Source organism: Astatotilapia calliptera, chromosome 10 (assembly GCF_964374335.1).
Source record: "Astatotilapia calliptera chromosome 10, fAstCal68.1, whole genome shotgun sequence".
Classification (NCBI taxonomy): domain Eukaryota; kingdom Metazoa; phylum Chordata; class Actinopteri; order Cichliformes; family Cichlidae; genus Astatotilapia; species Astatotilapia calliptera.
In genome coordinates this window covers 11303903-11326745 of record NC_137431.1, presented here as the reverse complement: position 1 = coordinate 11326745, position 22843 = coordinate 11303903, and the positions used below count along the sequence as shown (strand labels likewise).

At 39.5% G+C, this 22843-nt stretch overlaps 1 protein-coding gene across 1 annotated transcript; it reads right to left on the bottom strand.

Moving 5' to 3' along the window:
* Positions 1–8098: 8098 nt before the first annotated feature.
* On the bottom strand, positions 8099–17676 carry cnih2 (cornichon family AMPA receptor auxiliary protein 2). Its single transcript, XM_026182782.2, has 6 exons — positions 17282–17676; positions 15296–15364; positions 11478–11525; positions 9132–9244; positions 8910–9053; positions 8099–8784 (listed from the first exon to the last, which is right to left on the bottom strand). Exons 1-6 carry the CDS (start codon positions 17360–17362, stop codon positions 8757–8759), a joined length of 483 nt encoding a protein of 160 aa, XP_026038567.1. The 5' UTR covers positions 17363–17676; the 3' UTR covers positions 8099–8756.
* Positions 17677–22843: the final 5167 nt, after the last annotated feature.

The window sequence follows — 22843 nt, the reverse complement described above, 5'->3', positions numbered from 1 at the left end:
ATCCCAAAGGTTCTGTATTGGCCTGAGTTTGGTAATTGTGAAGGCTGTTCAAGCACAGTGAACTCATTGCCACATTCAAGAAACCAGTATGACCTGATCTTAGCTCTGTGACGTTGCAGCATAGAAGTAGCCTTCAGAAGATTGGTCCACTGCGGTCATAAAGGGATGGACATGGTCGGCAACAATACCCAGGGAGGCTGTGTGCTATGAACCCCCCCACCAGAGTGGATCCACATTGTTTCACACCAAATTCAGATGCTACAATCCAAGTGTAGCAGCAGAAATCCAGACTCATCAGACAAGACAACATTTCTCCAATGTTTTTGCAATCTTCTGTTCACCTTTGTTCAGCCTGTGTAAACTGTAGCCTGTTTCCTGTTCTCAACTCAGCGGAGAGGTGCTCGGTCTGCTCTTCTGCTGCTGTAGTCCATTTGCATCAATCTGGCCCTTCTTCTCAGACTTTCCTCCACATTTTCTTCCAGAGAACTGCCGCTCGCTGGAGATTTTCTGACCGTTGTTTGCAAACCACGGAGATGGTTGTGTGGGGGAAATCAAAGCATATCAGTGGTTTCTAAAATACTCAGACCAGCCCATCTGGCACCAACAACCTTTCTTCGCCATTCTGATGCTCAGTTTGAATTTCACTAGCTCTTCTTAATCATGTCTAAATGCACTTAATTGGGGCCAAGTGATTGGTTGATGAGATATTTGTATTGATGCGCAGTTGTAGAGGTGTACCTAATGAAGTGGCCAGGGAGTGTAATTTTTAGTAGTAAAACCACAGCAGCTATTAGGAGCCACTTGCTATGAACATGTCTGTTTTTAGCTAGCTAACCTTTTAGAACCTGTTATCATCTTGTTCAAATGGATTCTCTTTCCAGGCTTCCAAGCTACAATAGCAGATGTTTGCCAAGCCTCTAGGCTTTTTAAACATTTGTTAGGCTTCATCTCTGAGCTCGCTCTGTTTCAAATTATTCTAAAGGAACAAGTACACGGCAGATATTAGTACCAGTAAATGCAATCAGAAGCTGCTGAAATGGCCTCTGTCAGCACTAAAGCAATAATTACTTCTTCTTGAGGTTTTGCATTAGAGTAGCTTCTTTTGCTGTGGAGGTGACAGGTGGCCACATTATTGCTGAACTGATGCATCACTTTGAGAAGAGGTTTTTTTGTTTAGGCAATCTCAAAATCTTTCATGACTGTGCGATGATCAGCAGTTTGGTTTTTATGGCGCTTCAATGCTTGAGCTTGTTTGTTGCCCTTTTTAAAAACAGATTGAGACGTCTATTCTATTAGGCTACGATGCAGATTCGTCTAAAAATAATGTTTGTATTATATTTGACCTATTCCATTATAAATCACCCTGCATTTACACTAGCAAATGATGTTTTTCTCACATGCAGTGAGGCGTGTGCGTACAAATGACAGAGCACTCTGCTGATGCACACCTTCGTTTTTCACCTTTTAAACCCATTTACAGTACTGTTGGCCTCTGGCCTCGCCTACACAAGCTATTTTGTGTTGTTTTTCAAATGCTAAGTGCTAATTAGGAACGGGCTTCTATACTGTGAATGCGTGTCTACATGGTGGCTAGACTCATGCTGAATTATTACATAAGCTTCTTAGCTTTTTATAGGATATGCGAATATTTGTGTGCATGTGCAGCATGTACTGTGCCTGTTGTTTTTGTTCTTTTTAAAATTTTATTACATATTTTGTTCATATGGTAATTATAAGGCTGGATTACACCACAGATACCTGTGCATGTGACACAAAATAATAACAAAATATAACTTCAAAAAGTAACTGTAGTCAACCGCAAAAAGTGTTCATACATAAACCAACGAAATGACAAATCTCACCTGGAATGTAAACTCTAGCTTTGAAGTCAGTAAGTTCAGGTGTGGCTATTACACCAAGCCGCTTCTTATTAATATATATCAGTAATAAATATGGCTGACACCTAATATAGTGGCTTATAAATTCAGATTCAGAACATTAAAAACCAGCCAAATATCTTTTATTTCCTTTTTTTTGTTGTTGTTGCAGTAGTTAGCCACACAATAAATGACAAAAGGTAATTAAACTACTTTAATCACTTAATATATGTCAGCTAGGTCTGTCACACAGGCACAGAGAGGCAAATAGTTGGTGTGTGCAGACAAATTGGCATCTTCCATGCAAACTGTGGGTGACTCCAGCAATCTGCTAATCTGATAATAACCACAGGGACCACCACAAGGTGCAGAACAGATTTCCCCTAGCGACTGCCAGCTGTCTCCAGCAACTGCTCCCCATCCTTTTGGGAAATACACTTTTTGTCCCCAGTGACCGGTCGTTGCCAAGGGGTTGCTGACCATTTTCTAGGTCAGTGTGACTGAGGACTACCAGCAAACTACTGCAATTAGCTAAATCCTAAATCCCACCTGTTTTAACTTCTGGTCAACACCATTTTGTATAATATAGTTGTTTATGGTCATTCAACCTGGAGTTCGAATGTAAATGCAATGTTTGTATTTAGCCAAGACTACTAGATATTAATGACACACCTCCATCTTTTATATACACTCTATTGTTCCAAGCATTATGTAATACAATACGATGTCTACTTTGCAAGTCATCATCACACTTGTGACTGACAAGTCTCTATACAAAATGAGTAATTAGCCCTTAGATTAGGTGTTCAGTTTTAATAAGAACTAAATGCTTAACTCTTTAAATCAGGACGTCACAAACCATCTCATATTACATTGTATCAGCTCATGATTTCTTTGACATGATGCCGTGCAAACACACTGCCATCTTTAATGAATATAATGACAACTGACATATGTGGGTAAAGACTTTGTCATTCTTCACTCCCCGTAGCGCCAAATTATTCTGTAAATGCTTGTCACTTTGATTCTGTATAATCTGTGAAAAGTTGCTTTCCCTGTGTATTAATTAAATGCTATATAGATATTTCAGGTGTTAAACTACACTATCAGCATTGCAGTAGTCATCAGGATTAAAATTAGACTGCCATTCTCATTACCAAAAGGAAAAAAAAACTCTCAGCCTGAGGGCTTCATCCATTTAAAATATTCAATTTGATCTGAAAATTGAAAATTAAAATTAGATATGAGCAGACGTGGCTGATTAAAAAGTCTGTTACAAGCGAGTAATACTCTGTTTATAAAGCGGCCTTAAACGTGACCCGGGAACTTTCAGACTCGTCTTAAAGCAGTCTCACATAACAGTGAAGAGGGGAAGACAACAGCAGCCAAGTCATGACTTTCTAAGGCCAGTTACTGAAAATGAAGTTAGTAGTTAGTTTGATGAAATTTATTTATATAAGTGAGACAGCAGCTGACAGAGTGAGTCACGCTCGTGTCTCTGTCTGGACAGACGATGCACAGTCCAAATAAAAACATAAGTGTGAACAGGTTTGACACATCCTTGGAAACAAAAAGAGACTGCTAAGACAGCACATCTGCTCCTTCCACAAACTTAGGACTTCAGAAAAAAATGCAAAAACATCATGCTAATTTTGTAATACATCCATGATATGCAGTGACAAATCTGGTTGAGTGATTTTCATACATTTCATGGGCGCTTATGTCAGGAAGGGCATCCGGTGTGAAAATCCTCCAAACCAAACATGCGGAGGTACCCGCTGTGGTAACCCCTTGTGTCTAAGGGAGCAGCTGGAAGTAGCTTACGTTTTCATTTGTTGTTTTGAGTTTTCAAACATATAAAAAGGTCTCACTGCATGCGCAGAGTGTTTATGATGAATGTCAAACCAAAATCATTTTGCATTTTACAGGAATCCGAGTGTGCATTCAAAAAAGGGACAGTCAGTAACTAAATATTTTTTATTCTTCTCCTTTTTTCTTTAATTTTTCTTAAATTAACCCCCACCCCCCTTAAATTTGGTGTGCACCCCTTCACCATACCTATCGTTTCCTTATGCATGCATGCCTATAGAGCCAGAATAACATGCACCAAGCTTGAATTGTATAATAATGAATGTGCACAATATGTATGTGTGTGTTTGTGCATGCACCTCCGAGCGCGCGCGTGCTTGCCAATCGTGCATGCCAATCCTGACGTTTTCAAGCCCATCAGTTGTTAGCCAGTTTCCATGGTAACGCCTGGCTGAGAGGTGCACAGACGTAGGAGAGAGGGGAAAGGAGTTGAGACAATTATGGTGGTGGAGGGTGCTGAAAAAAGGAAGAGCCCGAGATGATGAGTGTGAAACAGTGTGAATCGTGGGATGAGAGGGAACGAGAAACAGATGCATGTGCTGTGAGTGAGCGGGTTCAGTGTGTGTGTGAATGTTGTATATATGCGCGCGTGTCAGTGTCTGTGTCTTGGTGTAAGCAAGTGTCATAACTGCTTATATGAAAGTGATATGTATGTAGTGGATGTAATAAATATAAATGCACTGGGCAGTGAAGCAGTGCTGCCAGGCATGTGCACCAACTTCTATTGGATTTTTCTGTGTTTTCAGCTTCAGAGTGAGTCAACAGGAATTTCTAATACAGTTTAGTTTCCATGGTGACAGCGGAGAATGATCTGTCCTCTTCAAACAGAGGGGAAAACGCCAACTTGAAGCCTTGTTGTTTCTCTGTTTTCTGTCTGAATCATTATTTAAACAAGTGATAACCTGGCAAACCTTTCAGACTCTACAAATGAGCCCCAGAGCCAGTTTAGACCCACACTCAGTGTTTTAGGTTGTGTGTCTTTTTTCTCTCCCCCCTCTCTCTCTGAGGAATCACAACTTGTGAATTTTAAATGTTATATAGCTACAGTGACATTTTCAGAAGTGATGATGTCTCTCTGTGGAGACGAACTCTGTCAGCTTCATTTTATTATGTAATCTAATAGGCATCCAGAGCTCTATAATTTGAAATGTTAGTATTCTGAAGGTGCAGACGTTAATGAAAGGCTTTAATCCTCTCTCTGCTGCCCTCCAGTAGAAGCTTTTTCCACATCAGTATTGGTATTTAGTTATTCTGGTGCCTTTAGAGAGGTTGGCTGAATGTCTCTGGAACCACTTCTAAATGCAGCTGTTTTTCAACAGCTTCTCAATGAGGCAGTTCGTCTCCTATCCCTCAGTCTAATGCACCACTCAGTGTCCCCATCATCCTTCAGTTTTATTTTTTCTCTTCTAGCACATCTTCGGAAGAAACATCGCATTTCTGTGACAACTCTTCACAGATGGACAAATAAATTCTGACCCTCAACAGGCAGGAAATGATCGACATAGAAATGGACATTTTGGCATCGTTGTTTTATTAGAATACGGCATGGCACGGCTGTACATCATAGTGTAGCCTAATATCTATATATATAAAGTCATCCACCAAATTTACTGTAGCGTACGTTGATGAGAAATGTATAAAAGACAGATACAAATAATTATACTCAAATACAGTTTTCTAAAAGGCTTTGTTCACAGCAACTACATGACATTCAACCAAGCTGTATGTCTCCTCCCCCCTTTTTTTCCTCCTCGTGTTCCTGTGCTTTAGAAGCGATTGTCCAGACTCTACACGCTCACACTGTAGTTTTGAGGTCTCAGTGTCCTGTGATTACTTTTGACATTATTTGGAACAGCATACACCGTCTTGTCTTCAGACACACTGACAGCCTACTGAAATTGCTTCAGTGCTTGCGATTCAGATCACACAGGCAGTTTGATTTGCTCTGCGTGCCTTGATTTCAGACTTAGATAAGGCTTTGTTTATATTTATGTATGTGTATGTCCTGAACATCTACAGTGCAGCTACATTAACGACACGGGTTATTAATGGTTATAAAACATGTTTTTTTCTCCTTTAAGACTAATATATGATATATTTTTTGAAGAAATTAGGCTTCCTGTAATGTAGAGCATACTGTATGTCAGTCAATGAAGGTGATTTTAGAACTGTAAGTACGTTCTGGACACTTCATGGATTTATATTAATTATTATTAATTTCTGCTTTTCTTCCACAACCTTCCTCCCCTCATCCCAAAAAGTCACGGCAGATGGCCGCCCCTCCCTACACCTGGTTCTGCTGGAGGTTTCTTCCTGTTAAAAGGGAGTTTTTCCTTTTCACCGTCACCAAAGCGCTTGCTCACTGAGGGTCATATGATTGCTGGGATTTTCACTGTTTTCTTTTTACCATTGAAGGGTCTTTACCTTCCACCTATAAAGCACCTTGAGGCCACTGTTGTTGTGATTTTGAGCTATATAAATAAAACTGAATTGAATTGAATATTAGGAATTAAAGTCATCCTTTCCAAATTGCCAACACATTTTGTGAAAATTAACAAACCACAATTCAGCTAATGTGAGTATTCCAGTTGTAGCAAAGGCTTGGTACATTTCGTTCCCCCCAGTGTTTCAGCTTGACAAATGTGCATGGGGCTAATGTTTTATGAATCTGATAAACACAGTGCTGTTGCCGGAAAAAGTGCTGATGCAAAAATGTTTCTCTCTATAAGAAATATTGCATTTATTCCTGTTTTGAGGGACATTTGCTAAAACTACAGTGAAAAATATAGGCTTGTGGCTAAGTAATACAGGCAGGGCAAGAAAGCGTGAAATGCTGATGTACACAAACATTTGTATTGAATTTGCTGAGCTTAGCAAAACAGCCTCAAGCACTGGTATACAGTGCAGTGTGGGCGTTTTCTAAGGAAAACATAGTTTTCATTAGAAATAAATTTCATATATTGCTAACACACACTGGAAAATTATACTGTTACTTTTATCACTGATCGAATGATCAGGGAGTTTTTACTTCCCACTGTTGCCAAGTGCTTGCTCATAGGGGGTCGTTTGATTGTTGGGGTTTTGTTTCTATTATTGTAGGGTCTTTACTTTGTAATATAAATGTGACTTCTTGTGATTTTGTGCTATCAAAATAAAATGTAATTAAATTTATTTAAACAGATCTACTATTTAATTATTGGATAAATGTCATGACAGTTTGTCAATTTTTGCTGTGAATCCTTCTACGTAACAAGAACTTCAGTAGGCTGCAGCAGCTGAGACCATTATTTTAAGTGGGCATTCCTTGACAGTAAGACGTGGTTAGTCAGGGCTGGGGGCAAGGTAACTGATTACAGCCAGCCATGTCTAGCAGCTGAGAAATGCCCACCCGTGTTCTCCGGAGACTCCTTACCTCATTTTTTCCTATCTGAGCCCACAGTTTGTCTATCAAACACCACCATTTAGTACACCTGGAGTTGGTGTATGGCAAATATCACAGCTTGTTCTCAGGCCCCCAGAGTTTCTGTTTTCCTACTGATATCACACATCTGAACCATCACTTATCTGCAAACAGATCCATCTAATGAACACATGGCGGCAAAGGCCAGCCGAGGAAAGGCTTTACTGTTTATAAATCTTGGTCATCAGCAAGATTGTGTGTCTCTTACGTCTGTTGCCTTTGCAGCTGTATGTTTGTCGATGTATTGCGATGCTGTCGTTGCACTCCTTAAACAGCTGAAACACTGTCATAGAGTCGTTATTGTCTCATCTGCCACTTTTGTCCCACTCACTGTTACAAACACTGAATAACACTGGATCGATATGTCTCATGACTCAATTTACATTGCTAGATTACTGTTATTAATTGCTTTTTTGTACATGAGATGACTATGCTATGCTATTCTACCTCGAATCAGAGAAGAGTTGCTGTGCTAAGATGGCTATAGTATAAATGCAGATGAATAAGAGTAAACATCACTGGAAAGAGGAATAAGGTGCTTCCTGCACACTAAAAAACACAACAAAACTAAAGTTTTTTTTCTTTTTTCTTTTTTTTTGAGGAAAAACAATATTGTGCCAAAGAAAGTAGAATTAAAGATAAGGTTTGAGAGCACAAAATACTGCAACTACTTTCTAGTCTCATCATTTTTCTTTTGACCTTGATTTTATATTTGGCACAATGATTTTCAGCGGTAACATTTTGGCATGTTTGAGCTGAACGCTCTTTGGAAAGCATGAACCTAGCATATAGCGTAAAATATGCCCTCTGGACACACCTATTTTGAATGCACATCACAAGCATTGACCCTTAAAGTCAAACTTATTTAAGTCAACCCTGGATAATTCCTTGCTTTTTTCTCATTTCATTTTATTTTCTTTTTACCAATGTCTGATTTGACTTTGCATTTGGCAGAGACTGGCATCAGGCAAATCTTTATCCTCTGTCCTGGTTAAAGGTGTCTGTGCAGACTCCAGCTCATGCCAGGTTCGTTAAACCTCTTACACTGCTAACCCATTTCCTGCAACACGATCAGAGTAACGGTTTGATGTCAGAGTTTCCATATGCAAAACAATCCTGCTTTTAGTACATTGTCAAAGTCAAAGAATACAGACATAATTTTTCATTTTCCAGTCCCCAAGTGTTTGGAGATTCACAGTGAGTTGAGCGACTGGATTATTAAGAGCAGCGTGGGGAAAATCCAGCCCTTCAGAAATATTGTTAAATTGTATAATGGGTCAAAGGCAACACAAACACCTGCGTTTCAGTCCTTCAAGATTTCATCCGGTTGTCCGACGGCAGTATCGGGTGTACAATGATACAATCGAAAAGAGGCTTTTTCGAAAAAATTCACATTCACTCAAATTGTTCTTCGTGCTTAGTCCAAGGTTAGACTTCCAAAGCCCAAAGCCAGAAAGGTCAGAATACATGGAGAAAGTAAAGGTTTGTGTCTCCGTTTGTTCTCCAATTTTTCTTTTACAGTTATTTTATTTCTTCATCTCTCCTGTTTGTTAGAAGCTCACCAAGGCGTAGACCATACTACAAGAAATAGTGTAGGATGATAAATTAAAATTAATTTTACAAATTTATGAATCGTAACACACGTCTAAGGATTCCTTGAAGTGTCATTATGAAATGAGAAACATTGTAAATCTCCCACTTACCTGTAGAGATAATAGAAAAATGAGAGAAGATAAAAGCCCAGCTTACACCAGGACTCTTTCTGACAGTAGTTGAGAATGTCGGCGTTCATCACGCTGACAGGATCATACATGACCTCTGAGCCATCAGCGGGCCGATGAAAAAACCTGAAAAAAGCAGGAGGTTTGGCTCACTCACCCATCAGACCAACACAAACTAGTTACACATCTGCTGTGGGACCATACCTCCACAGATGGTAGAAGAGCAGCGGGATATTTAGGCCAAGTGTGACCCACTCTCCAGCACACATGAACATCAGGCAGAAGAGACCGTGGATGGAGTACTCTGGTACCACCAACTAATAAGAAATATAAGAAGGACGGAAACTGAAATGATTAAGTGATAACACTCCAACAACTCTTTAGAAAACACTGATGTGATAGAATTACAGTGTACAAGACCACACTGCAGGGCAAACACTTTCACACGGAAGGTGTTGCTGTTAGTCAGGGCTAGCTGCTGTTACGGGTGCAAATATATGTTCACTTGCATGTGGACTCTTTTTTATACATTAGTAGAAGGTGATGTAAGTTGCTGACCTTTTTTTCTTGTGATGTAAAGTCTAGCGTTTGGTTGTTAAAATACTATTTGGGAAAATCTGAGATGGGGTTAAGACTCAAGATGGCAACAGGATAGCAACAAAGATGATAAAACTACATTTACTGTGAAAGGACAAAAACTTTTGGGGGGCAACTTGAGGGCAGCAGAAACAAGCTCTGAACACTTACTTATCAACATTTTAGTGTTTCATGCTGGGCAGGGAGTGTGTTACCACTTTTCAGAACTTTTCTCTGAAAATAGCTGCCTGTAGCAGCCAAAAGCAGTGCAATGAGAGCACTGAGAATGAACCGACGCTGTAATGTCTAGGCTAAATGAGGCCAGCTTGCAAGCACCAGAAAGTTCCTTAAGTGGCCACTTGAAAGTTGTTCTACAAGTCAGTGAGTAACCATATAATCCTACGTTAAAGAGCTTTCTTGTTCCAAAAAAGAGTTTTGGTTGCTATAACTAATATACCCCTACAAAATGACTACAGGAGGTGAATTTTTCTTTATTTGGCTTTTCACCTTAAATCTTTTAAGCTTTCACCTGCGCTAATTCAGATGTCAGACTCGGGCTTCAGTGTGCGGGAACATTTTAATAGAACTGTTTTACAGATAATGCTGTGGCTTTGTACTTCAGTTTTGGTGAGTGAAATTCTAGTATTTCATATTTGTTAGAAGGTTTGTGTATCTGTGTTTCTCATTTTAACTCATACAGTCTGTGGATGTGCCTTGCTAACCGTGCTAACAAGCTAGCATGGTTAGCCCCACCAGTAACCCCTAGTAGGCTTCTTGGTTGTGGGGTGACCTGCCTGCAGCATTCAGGGTAGTTTTGCCAGTGTCTTCTTTTAGTGTTTTACTGCTAAAGACCTGTTTCTTGCAAATTTTATTATAACATTTTCATCTTTAAGATTCTTAGCTTAACACCAAGTTTTGTTTTAACTTTTAATTATGTTCATTTCAATTTATTCTTTACACATTATCGCTTTTATAAAGTCTTGCATGGTCTATTTTAAGTGATTAATAGTTTAATTTTTATAAAAATCTATTGTTTGTTTATTCTGTTTTTGGGAAGTACTTTGTAGTGCTATACAAATGAACCTTATTTAATGTGAACTTAATGTAATAAGAACTATCACATCACATACACGTAGCAATTTGATCTCGATGCTAGTTCAAAAATATGGCTGCAAAATAACAACTTACATTTCTTTGACTGACATCATAACCCTTAGCTGGCTCCATCAATCATTACAATCTGTTTCAATATTATTTGAATATTTTTAGTGGAACCAATTTCAGCAGTGATTGGTTGGAGCAAATATCACTAATACATATGTAGTCTAATTACCACGCTAGATTAAACCTGTGTAGCAGTTAAGGGTAATTGAAATTATATTTCCACTGCAGCAATAAGAGTTCCTTTTCAATAACATGGTGGTATTGTAATTATGCATCAGTGGCATTTTATTTTCTTGCACTGAGCAGCTATATAAAGAAAAACGTAAAAAAAACCCGAGAAAATGGTAACAATTTGAACCCAGGGCAAACCTTCTCAGAAAATGCTCTTTACTACATTAGCATATAGACCCTAATACTACAATTAGTAGTATTAAATTAAACTCTTGTAATTTTATATATTTTTATTTATTTATCCATTAACTTTGAATCAAAAAAACCCAATGGCACTGGCCATCTTCAAGCACAAGCATGTTTAAAATGGCCTCCACAGTGTGTGATCTTTCACGGACACAAAGTTCTTTTTCTGAAAGCCTTGAAATAAAAAGCTGACAACATCTGGGCTGTATCAGTGCTCTCCATCACTGTGTGCCTGTAAAGAGGTAATGGCGTGTTGTGGGGACGGACTACATGTGAAATGAATCAGTGTGTGTCATGGTCCTCACAATGAAAAAAGACAAACGGTCATGGCTCTGTGAAGCCCCTCTGCTTTAGTCATCCACCACCAGCAGATGAAAAACAGCTATTACTCACCCTGCGAAGCAGGTTGCAGATCCTTTCAATGTTGAGAATCCTTTCTCTCTGTGGAGAGGATATAAAGAAAGTCCGGTCAACAATATTACTGTCAATGCCTAACAGAAATAGCTGTCTCATAGCAGAAACAATAGACGATCATAGACTGGAGTGAATATTTATTATTATTATTTTGGAGGATTTTTTAAACTGGACAGATATTAAATATAGTGATAAAATCTAAAAACTGGACCTGATGGCTAGTTTTATGTTAGCATTCCTGCTTAAATATCAGTATTATGGGTATAGTGATACTGTAATATGCAGCTGTATATTACATTAGATCACCAGGCCAACAATAGTACCATGGAAAAATACACTTACCAACTGATAGTAATTAATTAACTACCTTCTTTTTTAAAAAATTAAAACTCCCGAGTTTGTTTTCATCATACGTCTAAAATACATATTTTTACACTTTGGTGCAGTTTTATCATCGATCTGTTTTTTAAATTTTTATTTAAGTTAGTTTCCAGAGTGAGTTTGCTCATTTCACTTTAGTTTCTATTGTTTAATAATTTTAAGTTTAATACAGTTTTTCGGTTCTTTTTTTTAGCCGCAGCTTTTTGTTGTTATACATGTGGTGTCTGTCAGAAGTTCAACACAATACGATACAAAACAGTATTACAATATTAAAATACACAGACCCACACACACAGTTGCGTAGACATCCCTGTTCTAATAAACACACACACGCAAGTACTTCTTCATTCTGGTATTGTTGGTTAATTTGACCAAAATGATACATTCATATGGATTTTTTTAGTGTATTTTAGTTTTATTTATTTATTTATTTTTGTTTTTTAGGCCAGTCTTTTATTTTTATTTATAATAACCTTGGTTTGGTGCAGACAGGACTTTTCATTTGGCTGTGGACTATAAGGCCATAACCATGATCTGGGCACATACAACAGGTACAACTTTTGCATGAAATATGAGTTAAATATAGGTTTTATTAATGACACTAGTGACAGTCCTGATCTAGAGCCTTAATGAATGTCATTAATCATACCTGTGCCCACCTATGGCAGAAATCAGACTTGTTATTTTTTATGAAATTTGAGAAACACAAACTGTATATTATACTTGAATAAATTCATTTTCAGTTAATAATAATAATAAAGTACTTACAATGGTGTTGATTTGTTTTTCATTTATGTGGCTGAAACCTATTTGAGAAGCAAATCTCATATTGCAGGGAAAAAACCCTGTGCGCACATCTCCCACCTTATCTTGTAAAGCTATCAGCTCGGAGTCTCTGAGCCATTATAGAAAGCTCAATTATCAGTTTTAAAATTAAAGCCATCCGTCTTTGAGTACATGAGCCTGACATCAGATATTCGGCTCATGCAGATGTTTTCTTTGGTTGTCCATTGATTAGTCAGCAAGGCAAATTAGATGTTTTGCTCTACTTCATTTGCCCCGTTTATCCGTTTCCATCAACAGAAAGTTATTGCTTTATTGTGTAACCATAATGTCTATAGTCAGATAATTATCACAGGGCTGTTAATTTGCTTGGCTTCATTTATTTTGTTAAATATAATACATCAAGTGGATAAGCAAATATCACTAATACATATGTAGTCTAATGCCTCAATATGTCATTCTGACATATTGAGGCATCTATCTTGGCTACCAACCGGTGATATCGGCTTAGTGTAGCTGGAGCAACATCCAGCTTTTATGAGTCTGTGGACATAAATTAAAACTGGTGACCTGAAAGGGAAAAGTGGATTTTGCCCTGAATTAGACACAGGCACTCTACCTTCACTGTTGTTAGTATGCTCAGTGTAATTTCCTGCCTTCTTTCTTTCTTTCGTTCTTTCTTTCTAGTCCTTCCTCCACAGTGCTGTTATTTAAGGAGCGAAAGTGCCAGCCTAGCTTCTGTGCATCATATGGTTTATTGTTGTCGGTGTAAATCATTGCGCTGCTCAGATTTTACAGCTCGTAGCCTCCCCGAGGTGGCCCTATTTGTGTCAGGTCATCCAATTTGCTCTGAATATTTAATAGTTCCAATAAAGAAACATGACTGAGGATGTTAATCAAAGGCAGCGGAGACATTTCACAATATACACAATATACAGAAGAGATAAAGGAGCAACAATTACAGGGCAAAGAGTGCTGTACTTAGATTGGTAATCTAATTAAGCCGTTATTATCAGAGACGCAAATGAGTGATCTCCCTGACAATCTGCCTCATAACTTTTCTAGAGCTACTGGCATAAAAGGAGGCCTGAAAAGGAATAAATTTTACCACTATGATGTGTTTAATTTTGTTGTTTTAACGGGGTAAGTAGCCATAGAAGGGCTCTTTATGGATGGGGTGGTTCTCCCTCTGAGTGTTACTGTGATTAAAGGCTTTACGCAGAAACCTGATTCAAAAACAGCTGTCTAGCTTCTTCCGCTCTGTCTTTCTATCATTTCTTTCTCTCTCTTCCCGACAAATATTGACTGCTTTTGTCCTTTTTTGTATACAACCGCACTCTAGTGAACATGTGTTGCTCTCAGCTAACCACAAATATAATTGCTGTTTATCTTCCATGGCTGTTGCCTTCGCTTGTCTTCTGTTTGTGCAGCTTATTGATTTTGGGGAGAGACCGGCAGTGTCGCGTCCTGCCAGATCCAGTTATTTCTGAACACATTTGAAACGGTGACATCAGACAGCGTGTTTAGGTTGTCACCAGTCCTACAGAGTGGCCTCAATACTTATCTCACTGCTGTGAAACCAGAAAAGTTCTAATGGGGATTGTTTGTCAGACAGCTCTCCATCGTTGTCCCGAGGAAAGTAAAAGATCCACTGTGGCTTTTGTGCTCCATTGTATTTGACTGCATTATAATTTACAGGTGTTGCAGTTATTGTGTCCACCCCCTTGTAGCTGGCATTCCTTCACACTCCTACAGTCTGCTTTCACAGTTTCCTCTCCCACTCCTCATCACTCTCACTTTGCAGTTCAGATGCAGGTTCACATGATTGCTAGAACATTAGCTATCCTGTGAAAACGATAATCACAGCTGCTGTTAACTTGCTAAGCGAATAATAGCTCGAACTACTGACTCATGATAATGTTATTTCATCTTCAGAAGAAAACTTATACATACTGTAAGCAAACAGCTCTGCAACATGAGAGGATAAATAGTTGCGCTAACTTTCAATCAGCAATTATTTATCTGTCACTTTGGATCGAGTGAATGCGTTTGTTCTCGTTACGGTGAGGTGAAAACTCCAAATTGCACTCCTATTGTGGCGACACTACAGTATCTCATTGTCTAAAAAGCAACTTCATTTGCATGAATCTCTGTAACTGATTAAGCCAACGAGCCGTGGTCTTTGTAGGAGGCTGATTGCTTCAATCTGCATACAAATGAGCATTCAGGGAAACACTGCCTGGGTGTTACTGTAGCAATCACCTGGAAGCTTGGATTAGTGTTTTCAAAGTAGGGCAAATATTTGATTTAGAAATATTAATGAATAAGGCTAAATGTAGCCAAATTAAATATATGAAAGCTTTCGCTCCAAAAACCCCAAACTCTCATTTACATAACATGATGATTTCATTTTTTTTGGTGATTGCAGGCTTGGAAAAAAGTGTTTGCTGTGTTTATTTATGAAATGAACGTGAAACTTTGTGAACTGTGCTCGGAAAATATGCAGCATAGGCAATATTTGGGGGGCAAAACCTTAAATGTATAGTCTCCTTGAAAGTACAAAGAAGGGATTTCTCTGTGTGCACATGAAGGTTTGATCATTCTTGCAAGAAGTGAAACAGCAGGGTTCTTACCGCTCTGGTGGGATTGCTCTGATCGATGGGGTTTTTGAAGTCTGTGCGAAGCTCATCAAACGCAGTGATCTGAAAAAAATAATAAAATAAAATAATAATATTGGACACGTGAGCTTGTTTTTGTTTCACCACCACTACGCTGCAACTGTAATGCAAATGTAGCTGTTGTCTTCTCGCCACTCGTAAATTTGGTTCGGCTGAGTCGGCTGAACACTGTTGCGATCCCTACATCCACAGCTGCAGCTGCTTTCAGATCACTTTGAGTACATATGGTGAGTTAGTGGCATATGTAAATGCAGACATTTGCTATTGCCCTTTATGCTGTTAGGAAGGTCATGTTGTGTTGACATCATGTGTGATTATGTAGTAGTGCTTGTGCTAAAGGATTTTTGATTGAAATTTGTCCCTGAATAAGAACAGCTTGGATGGTTAATTCACCCCATACAGCTTTGCATTATCCAATTCCTGTAAAAAAAAAACTATGAAAAGCTGCAGGAGTAGATAAATGCATTGCACTAAGAAATTACATAAGGGTTGATTCTTACGTTGAGACCAGTAATTAAGTTCACATTGGAAGATTAATATTAAGACACAAATGCCAGGAGTCGTCCAAGAAGTGCTTGAGAAATTTAAAATGCAAGAAGCTCTTTGACTGAGCATTTTTTAGCTGGGTTGATATTTAAGAGCATTGCGGTACATTTCTGGTACATACACTGTCTTGAGTGTCTCTCTGCATATTGAAATATAATATACTGAGGGCACTTGTTCAGATACACCAATACACTCTAACTGCCTCCAGTGAGGCGAGTATAAGTGACAATTATTCTCACTAGCTCCCTGATTAATAGCTCTATAAAAACACGAATAATTCGGAGTGTAAAGGCCACCTGCTGTGCTTATCATCGGCTCAGGTTTTAAAGAGCTAAGCTTCCCTTTGACGGCTCATTGAAAAGCCATAACAAGCAGACATCATTTGCAGAAAAGTGAACATCAGCAGTGACTGATGGCACGAAGGGGAGAGCACCTTCCACATACTGTACGAGCCTATATGGCTCGCCCTCGTCTTCGTTCACAATTAGCTCTGTTGTAAACAGATGCAGTTTCCATGGCGACATGATGAGCCCCTCAGTGGGCACCATGGTTACTATACCAGTGAACCGAGGTTCTGATTGGTCGACGGCCACATACAGTTGGGGTGCTGTGCCCGTGGGTGGAAGCAGACTGGGGGAAGGGGTGAACAAAATCATAGGTTGATAAGCGTTTCGGTCACATGCTCGAGAGCCGAGCCAGACGCAGGCTTCTCGCTGTCTCTTTCACACACAGACACACTCACTGAGTCATATGTAGTCTCACCCACTTAGTCAATTGGTACGTTAGTCATTTCAAGTCCTATATTCATAATGATGCGTTTTTGTGCTTCGCCGTGTTCCTGCCTCCACGGAGGGAATGTTAAAGGTGAGAGATCAAAGCTGCGGTGTTTGTTGAGTCTGTGTAACAGGCAAACCGAGTGCACTGGTCTCCAGCGATAGCTGTGCAAATTCCACTGAAAATGCCTGCGGGCAGACAGATTCACAACAGTCTGGTGGTGAGATTTATGATCACTGTGTTTTGCTGACTGTCTGTACTCATTATCTGGAGTTTGCTGAAGCCCGAACGCCTTACGTGGAAATGTTTGTCATCAGTTCTCTGGGATCATAAGTTGCTTTTATGTGGAGGGATGAAGCCAGCAGGAATCTGTGCTTTTTGTCAAAGTGTCATCGGGTGGCTCTTAGGAGATCATTTGAAGTGTCTGATAAGTACAATTACACCTTTAATGCATATCATTATCTCTAGAGGGGCTGAAGTGTGTATGTTATGTTGCCAGCAGCTCTGTACACCTGTGTGTAGGCGGCCGCGCTAGTCTGCCTGTGTGGGATGCTACAGTGAGGATGCTGCAGGCCCTACGTGTGTCAGTCTTAGTTCTGGTGTGTTCACCGTGCCACTCACCTGCCATATGACAAAGAAGATGAGAGCTGCACACAGTACCAAGGTGAGCATGTAGCAGAAGGCCGCAAAGGTGAACGCCATGGCTGCACCAGCCAGCCTGACAAGGACACGGGTGAAGGGAGAGAAAGGAAACTGGTTCCCTGCTCTCTGCCTCTCTCTGGCTACTGGTCACTCCCCCTCCTCCTTTTACTGTGGTAGAGGCTATTGTTGGTTTCCCCCTTTGATGCAAGCTGAGTCTATATTGTCCAGGTGGGTAAAGCACTCAGTTTTAGAAACAATCAATAATCAGCTGACGTCGCAGCTCCACTGCTTACTTGCTTTCTGTCTTTGTCTCTTCTTGTAAATCTGACAGCAGGACAGCTCCTTCCTTGCTTTGATCTAGGAAGCACTTGTGTGTCTGTTCACAGCCACAGTAGTCTGCCGCTGGCCCAGTGCTCCTCTTTTCAGTCTCTGACAGGGAAAATGTCTGTCTCCTGCTTGTCCTTCCTGCAGTTTCTCTTTAGAGAAAGCCTACACATCATGGTTTTTTTTTCTTTTTTGTTTTTACTGACGAACCACCAAGAGTCTGACTGACACGCCGACAACAGAAGCACAGGTTACTAGTCGATACTAAGAGCAGTAAAAACAGCGAGAATTATTGTCCCAGTCGGTTATGGCTTTTTGTAGTTTTTGTAGTTTGTTGTATGGCTTTCTGTTCATCTGTTGCTCCGGGATCCAGAACAATTAATGACGCATATATTTCCATATCATAGTTAACTGGTTTACATCTGTGAGTTATTATTTACAGAGTCTTTACTTATAATGATGGCTAAACTGCTGAGTAATTATTTACATCCTAGCTGAGATTCAAGGTATTGCTTTGCATGTTACACAGTTATATTCTGACAAAGCAAATCACAACTTGCCACTGCTGATTTCACAAAGTGAGAAGGGTGAATCACTGAGGCAGCAGATATTCTAATTGAATCGAAAGATTAGTTAGCACTTCAAGAGGGCTTAGAGATGCGACATCACGATACATTATTGATAGTTTCAGTTAGCATGGATCGACATCTTGACTGACCTTAATATCGAGTAGCGAATACCTGTGCCTGGTAGGAGACGTGTCTGCATCTGAACAGTCCACTCTTTCCTCTTCTCTGTCAATTTGGGTCGACACCATGTTAGAACTGTCTGCTCTGCATGTTTGTCTCAAGCGCATCCCTCAGTTATCTCCAAAAAACAAAAAGAAAGACGTGAAGCCTTGTCTCTGCTGATGTGCAGGTTAAATAGTTAAATTCTAGCAGGGAAATATTTACACAGAAGCCTGCAGAGTGTCTACATGTTGAAACCCATTCGTGCTGATTTAAAAGAAAAATAAAGCGCTTCTGTTCTTAAGTAAAAAAAAAATCTCCACAGCCCTCAGGAGTCATAAGTTAGTCCACCTTACTATCATCTCTCCTGCTCCTCGTGTACCCTGCTTTCTTTTTCCTTTCTTTCTTTCTTTCTTCTTTAACTCCCCCTTCTTTTCATCCCTTTCAAAGATTTTGAAAACAGACCTGAATGTTCTTCCTGAGTCTACTGTCTCTGGCTGTCTCTTCCTCTATTTCTTAGACTGCGAGAGAAATATTTCCATCACGGTTGATGTTATAACGGTCAGCCAATAGCATCGCTCTGTCTCCCTCCCGCTCTTGTTTGCTCTCCCCTCTGCCTTTCTCTCTTCCTCTCTGTCTGTCAGACTCCCCCTCTCTTGCATTTATACATTTCCATAATCCCTTGTTCCCGTGAGACTGATGAGGGGGCAGGGAAGGCTGCAAATGTCTGGTGTGCCCCCCCCTTCCTTATTAGCCCCTTTCGCCCACGCTTTCAGTCATCTGTCATGCCATAAAATATAGCTCTGTCTGTTACAGGGTGTTGTTCTCAGTCATTTGTCATTTCCTTCAATTCTCTCAGTGCATTCATTAAATACCTCAATCTCACTTTTTGATTATTCTCTCACTCTATTAATGAACAGAATCCACTAGTGCCACCTAATGTAAGTGTTGATACTCGTATTATTTGTGTGGCCAATGTAGGCTTATTCAGAAAAGTAATTCCTCTGTTAGAGGGATCTATGCCATGGCCCAACCTTTTTTAGCTGCCCCACATTAACAGTGTTGGTATTTATCTTTTATGTTTCTGTGATGGTTACTCCTCCAGTCAGCGTAGGCTCTTTCATCAATATGATATTTTTAATGCTTGTATATAACTATTCTATCCATGAATGTTCAAATTCACTATTTTATTAAAGAACAATTTAATAAAAAACTAGAAAGGCACATTATTTTTGATTAAGAGGCCAAATTAAAGATCATACCTGCTATCCATGATTAGTATCGGACTTATCCGAGGTGTCCAGTGTGCCAGCTCAAATTCTGGTATAAAAATTTTGATATTTGTTTATTGTTTGCCTAATAAATAACAATGGATAGATTTCAATGTTTGTGTTTTCGTGTGTTTATGGCAATTGGTCTATTAAAGGATTAAGTTCAATTCAATTCAATTTTATTTATACAATGACAAATCATGACAACAGTCGCCTCAAATCACTTTATATTGTAAGGTAGACCCTACAATAATACAGAGAAATGCACAACAATCATACGACCACCTATGAGCAAGCACTTTGGCGACGGTGGGAAGGAAAAACTCCCTTTTAACAGGAAGAAACCTCCAGCAGAACCAGGCTCAGGGAGGAGGGGCTCCCTGCTGCGACCAGTTGGGGTGAGAGAAGGAAGACAGGATAAAAGACATGCTGTGGAAGGCAAAGATTAATAAATAGTATGACTAAGTTAAGTTAAGCACTGTATAAACAATATCTCTCTATATACTGTAGATATACTCTGTAGAAATACTTTCTATATACAGTATATTTTGCCAGACCGAGAAGCTTGATTGAGTCCACTGGCAGCGTTCTTTGCACAATTGCATCCAATGCTTTGCACTGCTGATGTAAGACTTGAATGAATGGAGCTGCTCAGGCATGCATCTCCATTCCATGAAGCTCTCTGTGCACTGTTCTTGAACTAATCTGAAGGCCACAAGAAGTTTGATGGTCTGTACCGACTGACCCTACAGAAAGTTTGTGACCTCATCATCCACTGACTCCACTCTGGGATTTTACATTGGCTACCACTTCATGGCTGAGTTGCTGTCATTCCCAATCACTTCCAATTAGATTTTTGACTGTGGAATATTTCGTAGTGAGGAAAGTTCATGACTGGACCTGTTGCACAGGTGGCGTCCTACCACGGTACCATGCTGACATTCACTGAGCTCCTGAGAGCGACCCATTCTTTAATAAATGTTTTTCGAAGTAGTCTGCATGCCTACGTGCTTGAGTTCATACACCTGTGGCCATGGGAGGGATTGGAACACCTGAATTCAGTGATTTGGATGGGTGAGGGAATAATTTTGGCAATATAATGTATTTAGCACCTTTCTACTCTGTTGAACACCTAAAGTACTTTCTACTACAAGTCACATTCACGCATTCAATTCATACAGCCTAACATTCATACACTCTCACAGGTGCTTGGGGGTAACTTGAAGTTCAGTAGCTCAAGGAGTCAGGGATTGATCCACTAACATTCATTCATAAAACCTGAGCCACAGCCTCCCCAAACGAGTGCTTAATGTGAGTTGCTGTCACCTTCCTATCAGCCTGAAGCAATCTGGTTGTTCTTCTCTGACATCAGCGAGATATTTTCTCTTTTTCAGACCATCCTCTGTAAATCCTAGTTACAGTTGTGTGGAAAAATCTCAGTAGATCAGCAGTTTCTGAAATACTCAGACCCGCCCATCTGGCACCAACCGACATTAAAATTAAAAACACTCTTCTTCTTTTTTTTCTAAAGAAAAAAACCCCCAGAACAGAACAGACATTTTATCACAAAATGTATGTGCCACAACATTTTACAGTATACTGTAAATGTTCAGTCACACTGACAACTGAAATGGCAGAGTTTTCTTTTTTAACTATTCAAATCAACCAGTTTTCATTACTCAGACAAATCACATTTAATTTTATTGTTGTTATAATAGAGATTCTCTTATTACTGCAATGACCAGACGCGCTCTGTTTATTACTTTCCATGTTTCTGTACTGCAAGATATACAGCAGTGAGCAACATTGCTTTCATGCTGATATTATTGTTATGCTTCATTAATAATAAGTACAGCCTAAATATTAAGAGGTATTGTAAATGTCTGTTATTTCTGATCGTAAGGAAAGAATGAAGAAAAGTCATGACATAGATTTCAATCCTGCAACATTTCTGTTGTAACATTTTCTGTTAGAGAAAACACTCAGACTGATATTCTTGTTCATCTTCCATAAAACTATAGTTCCATTTGGCTGTGTAACTTTATCACATTGGGTGACACATTGATCAGTGCTTTGTGAGCATCTCCAGATCCGGTTAGCTCATAAAGACACTAACAGCTGCTTCTCAGCCCAATCTTAATTAAAAAAAAACAAACAAAAACAGATCTTTAAGAGCGTATTGCAATGACTGACACTGACACACCACAGATTCGCAAATTGGAGTTGGATGATGGTTTGTTTAAAAGGTTAGAGGTGTTTTGTTGTTGCTGTTTGTTTGTTTTTTGCCAGTCTGGGTAAGTGTGCTAGCCATCTGACAGCCGAGGAAAGCAGAGGTTGCTGGTCTATTTTGGGTTACTGTGTTGTCGGCAGTGGGGGTTCCCTGCAGTCTGATCAAACTGTGTCAAGATGTTATTTTTAATCAAAATTACTTTCTGTCCTTCAGCCTCCTTATCCCGATGTCATTTATTTTGGTAAACCAGGGAGCACAGTGAACAATCAATAAAAAAGTATCACAGATATCTCACACAGTTCGCTTGTTCAATTCACAATCAGCATCCTTTGAGTGTTTTTGTGTTGAAAGACTGATGGAGGTCACACTGGATATGAGCTCCAGTTAAATGCCACAGGTCCTAAAGGCTGCCAAATGAGGTTTTGGCTCCATCTTGAGCCAGTAGCTCAGAACTCATAGCATGAAATGAGTGTTTCTGGCCCAGAAACCATAGGACAAAGTCCAAAAAGGTTAGTCCTCTGGCCCTCAGAGTGAACATTTCCTGAGTTTCTCTGATTAAAATGACCTCACTTGATCTTAAGGCTGGTATTACATCTATATTTGCATGTATGTATAAATGCAGGAAAGCGTATTTAATGTACTGTGGGTGTACGTCTATGGTAAAAGGAAAACAAGCCCCATATTTTTTCACCTCACAGAACTCTAAGGCCACCACTTGGCTTTGGTGTCACCGACTAACCTGTGTCAAAATAAAGGTCAGATTTGAAGGGCTTGTCTTTTTTACCCTCTCTGCCTGTCTGTATGTATTGATGTTTTCGTGGGTTTTTATTTGACACGTTTTTCAAAAACAAGCTTGAACAGAATCCAAATCTTGCAGCACAAGCAAAATCATTTAAACCATGAAAGACTTGCTCTTATCTTATTAGTGGCTTTAGGCTTCCCACTAGTGGCAGTAATCAGTGACTGCAGCACCTCATGTATGTGCATG

Bases quoted from the DNA above. Each gene is read 5' to 3' on its own strand.
- cnih2 (XM_026182782.2), bottom strand. From the start codon at position 17,362: ATGGCGTTCACCTTTGCGGCCTTCTGCTACATGCTCACCTTGGTACTG. The intron at 9,245-11,477 runs GTGAGTAATAGC...ATTTCTTATTAG, and splicing joins TCTGCAACCTGCTTCGCAGG to TTGGTGGTACCAGAGTACTC. The intron at 9,054-9,131 runs GTATGGTCCCAC...TGCTTTTTTCAG, and splicing joins CTCTTCTACCATCTGTGGAG to GTTTTTTCATCGGCCCGCTG.